The sequence below is a fragment of the Phocoena phocoena genome, chromosome 2 (assembly GCF_963924675.1).
Source record: "Phocoena phocoena chromosome 2, mPhoPho1.1, whole genome shotgun sequence".
Taxonomy (NCBI): domain Eukaryota; kingdom Metazoa; phylum Chordata; class Mammalia; order Artiodactyla; family Phocoenidae; genus Phocoena; species Phocoena phocoena.
The window spans coordinates 94,015,313-94,021,917 of record NC_089220.1 but is presented as its reverse complement, the minus strand read 5'-3'; the positions used below and the strand labels follow the sequence as shown (position 1 = coordinate 94,021,917).

Genomic DNA, 6,605 nt, shown 5'->3' with positions numbered 1-6,605 from the left:
CTCCTTCATCTGGTTTGTGATCAGCCAGTCACAGCCAAATTGTAGTCTGCGCAGCTATAAAATGACACCTGGTTCTTCAAGCATTTTGGTGTCTCGTTTGACTTTTTTATCTTGCTAACTTGGAAGGTAAGAGACTGTGAAGGTACCTAAGATCAGAATTCCTCATTTTAAAACTTTTCCCCCAGGACTCTTTCTTTTTCGTAACACCTGTGCTTAGTGATACGCTGAGACCATAACCACCACGTGGCTTCAATAGGACACATTATCAGTTTGCAAGAAAATGCTTTGAAATAGCATTCACCCACATTTGAGGTTGGGAGGGGTGGTTTTATTTACTTCCTGGTGGGAAGCTATCTGCTTTAGATTAAAGAAGAATTAGAGAATTATCTGGTTTGATTCTGACATCAGAAGTGCAAACATTTGGAAAGTGCTTTAAAAGTAACTTTGGTTATAAGTGACAATGTAAACTGCTAAAATGATATCTTGACTTAAAAACATTAGGTGGTACATTCTATTTTAGCAGTGAGCTCAAACCTTTCTCTCCTTTATTTTTTTTTAAATCAAACACTGTTTGCAGGAAAGAATTAGTAAAATCTGAATTCTTTTCACTCTGTAAAGACAAACTTGTCACCCTTATTATGAAATTACTCATTTTTGTTTGTTGGTCAAACTCAGTTGTCCTTATATTACTCTGCCATAGCAAAAAAAGAGAGAGAGAGTGGGGGGTGGGGAGAGAGAGAGAAATCCCAGTATAAACTTCGCTATATGTGAGTATATGTGAGTGAGTGAGTATATGATTCCTTACCAAAAATTAAGGGTGCTAAGATAGCTCAAATATAAAGAGTAGGGTTTCTAAAACTTTTTTTCTAAAAGAAATATGCGCTAACTCAATAAGTAACCTCTCTTGGCTGCTACTGTATATACAATTAGTATTATATATATTACTATTACAACTATCACTATGAAATTATATACATATTCAGGTCCCCTATGTTCCAAAACAGCAATGCATATTTTTAAATAGTTTAAAAGAAGACTAGTATATATTAAACACATTGATCTTGAACATGAAACTCTATTTTACTTTGTTATAAAACATGAATCTGAAGAGAGTATTTTTTAAAAGCTGTGATGACATGGCACAACCATCTAATTAAAAAGTGGGGAAAAAAGTTTCAAATACCCATTATTTTGAGAACACAACAACAATAAATTCCCTAATAGCTGCCTAGGTTTATGCAGGGTGTGGGGAGATTTAAATATTTAAATCTGTACATCCCCTAAGTTTTAAAATGCTTCTATTAATAAGGTATAAAACCAGGACTCAGGGCCACTGAGAATCGATTTGGCTCCAGTGAAAAAGTTTCAGAAGCTCACCCCCCAACACATTCATGTACTCAGTGAGGGCAAGCTGCTGAAAAATCTTTACATAAGTATTTCCCTAGGTCTCTTTCCTGGCTGCAGGACCACAGAAACTTTCCAGATTCCTTTCGACTCTCAGTGGCGCTGCCTGGACCTCAAGTGCTGGGCTGAAGGATGTTCGAAGAACTGAATTGGCAGAAAATATGCGTATCTAAGGGCATTTAGGAGCAGGTTAAATTATATTTTCTCCTTGCATCCAAAGGAACCAGATCACGTTCTTTAAAATTATATTAGGGTAAGAACAGTTCATTAACTACTTTTTGGGAGGGCCACTTAATTTTATGCTCTTCTCACCCTTCTTCTTTACCAAAACCTCAAGCCATATAAATGACCACTTGTTCATCTGGAACAAAACAAAATATAACAAACAGGCTCAGGTGAATAAGCCCTTTCAAGAATCAGGCTCACTTTATATTCTAGATCAGGGTTGGCAAACTTTTGCCGTAAAGGGCCAGAGAGTAAATGTTTTAGGTTTTTTGGGCTGTTACTCAACTTTCTTGCAGTGATTCAGCTCTGCCAGTGTAGAGGAAAAGTAGTCATATACTATAATACATAACCAAATGCCTGTGACCGTGTGGAATAAAACTTTGCTTACAAAAACAGACGATGGGCTGGCTTTGGCCTGAGGGTCATAGTTTGCTCATCCCTCCTCTAGATAATAACCACGAATGGTGCCTCTCTTCTGAAAACTGCAAAGTGCTTCCCAAGGTTCTCGCCAGAGTAATTCCCACTAGCACAGAATTTACTCTGATAGCAGATCCATATCTGTGGCAGAAGAACCCTGCAAGACCTGAGGATTCAATGTTTATGACCCAACCTGCGTATCAGCATGATCAAAAATTGATAGGAACCTGGAAGGGCCTGTTTCTGTTTCATTAGGAAACACGAGCAGGTAGCTGTTCCTGGCTTTTGCTAATCTTGGAGTGGTAATCAGGAGCTGAGGATAATGGCCACTCTGGTGCTCTGGCGGCAGGTGCAGATGCAGAGAAAGGTAATAAATTAGGGGTAATAAGGTACCTCAGCAGCCTTAAGGGGTCAGTGCAGCTTCCAAGGCACCAAGTCATCACTAAGGAATTTGTTGCTCAAGCAATCAGGCTGATCACCTCAGAGGTAAAATTGCTCAGCATGTAGCTGAAAACCAAAAAAACAAAACCAAATATGTAAAAGTTGTGAGAGCAGCAACAACTAAGAATCACAGAATTCCCTACAACTTGAGGAAATCTTACCAATCATCTTAGCCAGCCCTTTCAAATGACCAGGGGGGAAAACAAAACCTAAAGAGGGAGAGGTAACTTGCCCAGCTAGTTTGTAAAGGAATCACCAAATATCAGCCATTTTTGAGTTCCAATCTGTTATTTTCTCCTACAGAATCTGAATTAAAAGGGGGTCACCAACCATATAAATACCCATGTCATGTGATTATGACAGCTAAGTACCTGACCACCCTTAAAGACAAGTTTTCTATTGGGATATGCACGGTACCAGAGAACAGCTGAAATTTACTGAGGGGAATAGAAGGCATCCCATCACTGGTTTAATGTAGCTGACAAAAACTGTACAGGATAAAGCATTAAATGGCCATCTTCCCAAGAGTATAAATTCTGGTCTCTCATATTGTATGATAACATGGCAAGAACAGATGGGGAAGTTCTTAAATCGAAGTTTGCATTGATCTGTTTCCCTCCCAACAAATCAAAGGCAAATGTTATCCTCATATCTTTGGTGTCCGTGACATAGAGGATCCCTCGGGCAATGAAGGCATTGCCAGCCTTGGATTTGGGGTACGTGGTGTTGATGTGCTGCACCACAGAGAAGGTCCTCTCGTCCAGCTGTGCGACAAGGATGCTCGAGCCATCCACACTGGAAGCATAGATAATCCAAAGGCCCTTTTCATCTACAGCTAAATTGAAGTACGTCTTGGAATTTGCAAAGAGGTATTTTCGATCAAAATACAAGGCATTTTCAAGCTTCAGAGTTTGGGATGTCTCTTTGCCAAATTCAAATCTGAAATGTATAAAAAAGTAGATATGAGCCACCATTTTTGTGGACAAGCGTGGTTTTTTAGGCTCCTCCATTAAACTGGGGTGGGGCCTGAGATTCTGCATTTCTAGTAAGTTCCCAGGTTGTGCTCATTCTACTGTTCCATCTGCAGTGCTGTGAGCAGCAAGGATGTAGAGGATGGTGACTACATCTCAGTGTCCACCTACTAGCCATGTGACCCCGATAAAATTCCTTAACCTCCTGAATCCTCATGTGTTTGCTGACCTCCTGAAATGCCCTCTCAAAGTTGCAAGGGGCCTTAAAAGATAATCTAGTCCAGTCGTTTCATTTTACTAATGAGAAAAGGAGAAGTGACTGGCCCAGGAACACAGGTTAAGTATCAGAGCCAGAGTTTAAACTCAGGCTTTTGACTCCAAGTTTGGGGGTTCTTCCTCTACTCCATGCTGGAGTTTTAAGACAAAAGTTTCACAGGAGGCTCAACGAAGGAAGTCACCAACTGAGAAAGAAGCAAAGCAGCAAAGTCATGGCTGTGACGTCATTTTTCTTGTCTGGTAAGTGACTGGATCAGTGAAGTGACGGCATGAAAGCCCATGCCCCTCAGCTCCCAGAGACCGTCTGATTTGGCAGACTCCACATCTAGATCATATCAAAAGTGGATTATGATTCAACTGCAGGAAAGAAAATTCAGGAACTTTAGGCTTTATAAAGGAAAAGGAAAAACACTAGAGGGCGCCATTGAGCAGCAGAAGAACTGTGAAGGGTGTGAAGCTGCGGGTATGCACTGGAACATAGCGACCTTGAAACCAATCAAGAAACCCTGAAGTAAGCTTGAAAAGAAACAAGAGTGAGGGCTTGAGAAGGCCCTGCTTGCCCATCTCAGCTCTCGGGGTTCTCCTTCCTCTGAATGCCCGGGATTCAGGACTGCCATTGGGTTCCTGACTAGTACTGGCACCTACAACTGCATTCCTTGATGAGGCTTGCCTCTCCCAGCAAAAAAAGCGTCTAATTCCAGTCTGCCTCTCCTTCTCCTCCCAGTCTGTGGCCTGGCACTGGAGCAGGGCCCCAGCATAGGTCTCCTAACCAGTGCCTCACGCTAACTTAGTGTCATTAGAAGACACTCTTTCTTAGGGTGGCCAGTCCTCCTTTGGGCTCATTTACCCCAGAGCTCCCCTCCTACCACCCCATGTGACAGCGGTCCCCAGGAGCCACAGGATTGAATGAAAACAAGTGTCACAGAAAGGAGTGTGTCTGGGGAGAGAGGGCCTCTCAACGGGAGGAGGGTCAGTTATCTTGTTCTGTTAGCGCAAGATGCTGTCCAGATGACGAGGTGGTGCAGAAGCCCAGTAGAGGGGGGTAAGAGGCACAGGAGGGGATGCTTGCAGCCACGGCTGACACGTGTGTCTAATGTGGCTGGTTTAACTGCACGATGTACTAGGAGACCTGCCCCGATCCTAGCCTAGCTCTGCAGCTCCAACAAGGTTGCTGAAGCTGGATCTCACAGAGGGAGACAGAGAAGGGACCCAGTCCTCCCTCAAGATCCTTGTCTCTTGTTTGGAATGACGAGGACCATGGCTTTCGTAACACTGGAATTGTCATTTCGGAGTGGAGGGCTGCAGAGGCTCTGGTCCACCTTTGCATTTTTAATGAGGACATGGAGATCATAGGAGGCGGAAGCCTCCCCTGAGGCCACAAGTAAGTAGGCAGGAGAGTTGGAACTTGAGTTCACTGCTCTCTTGATTTGCCCAAGATGACCCACTTCTGCCTCTAAAGCCCAGAACTCAATTTCTTCCGGAGCCATGCAGACAACTTTCAGCAATTCTTGTGTGAAGCCAGGAATCTTGGGCTGCTGCCCTGGGCACCAACTACCCGTGTGGCCACCTCCCCTCCCCGTGGGAAAGCGGAGGGAGCAGGGAAGGTGGCCTGGCGAGGGCTCCGTCAGGATGACAGAGCGATCTGAAGGCGGGAACCCTGACTTTGCCTTGCCGTCTCTAGTCCTCGGTGATCTCAGCCGTGACATGAAATTCTTCATACCCAACATTTTTCAGAGCAAAACTGATTTCAGGGTATGATACCTTCCTGCTAGAGGGAGCTCTGGGTTCCGCTGCTTCCTTTCCCAAAGGATGAGAAAGTTCCTGCTGTTATCACTCCAGGCCTCCTTCTCTCTGGCCCTGACCTTACTCTTGGTGTCCAGACCAGCAATAAATGCAGATATGGGGCTCACTCATCGTGTCCTGTGGTTCATTTGGTCAGCAAACCCTCACTGATCTCTGGCTGTGTGTCACCCCTGGGGACATAAAGATGATGGAACCACAGTCCCTTCCCCTAAGTCGTTGAAGGATGGGCTGTGGGGCAGAGAGGAGGGTGCCAGGGGCCCCAGGGGACTCACCTCACTATGGTGTTGGAGCCTCCTTTGTGGTAGTAGAGACAGTTGTTGTGAACGGTGTGCCCACAGCCATGGAAATAGTGCGGGAGGTGGATGAGCGTGTAACTGCCGTTCAGCAGTGAGGGCTGGTCCTCGAATTCCTTCACCATGAGGCCTGCAGGAGGGAAGCCAGCGAAAGGCAATCACAGCTTGGCAGTGAGTCGGGGGAGGAAGTTAAAAGGATGGAAGGTGAGAGTGAGATGTCTTGTAAGGGTCCTTGTCCACTTTCAAGAGTCTCAGGCTCTCAAACTCAAAGGCCAATGCTCTTCTATGGATTCCCAAACCATCGTTTTTTTTTTTAACGTCTTTACTGGAGTATAATTGCTTTACAGTGGTGTGTTGGTTTCTGCTGTATAACGAAGTGAATCAGCTATATGCATACGTATATCCCCATATCCCCCTCCTCTTGAGCCTCCCTCCCACCCTCCCTATCCCACCCCTCTAGGTGGTCACAAAGCACCGAGCTGATCTCCCTGTGCTATGTGGCTGCTTCCCACTAGCTAGCTATTTTACATTTGGTATTGTATATATGTCAATGCCACTCTCACTTCATCCCAGCTTATCCTTCCCCCTCTCCGTGTCCTCAAGTTCATTCTCTACGTCTGCGTCTTTATTCCTGTCCTGCCCCTAGGTTCTTCAGAACCATTTTTTTTTTATATTCCATATATATGCGTTAGCGTATGGTATTCGTTTTTCTCTTTCTGACTTCACTCTGTATGACGGACTCTAGCTCCTGCCACCTCACTACAAATAACTCAGT

The 6,605-nt window shown here is 44.5% G+C and overlaps 1 protein-coding gene across 1 annotated transcript in view; it reads right to left on the bottom strand.

Moving 5' to 3' along the window:
- Positions 1-2,948: 2,948 nt before the first annotated feature.
- The window catches only part of GLDN (gliomedin), a 64,963-nt gene continuing 61,306 nt past the window's right edge, over positions 2,949-6,605 (bottom strand). The window contains exons 9-10 of the mRNA XM_065872583.1: positions 5,810-5,960; positions 2,949-3,426 (exon numbers count right to left, since the gene is read on the bottom strand). Coding sequence (XP_065728655.1) covers positions 2,949-3,426; positions 5,810-5,960 — 629 coding nt within the window. The remainder of the gene's footprint in view (positions 3,427-5,809; positions 5,961-6,605) is intronic.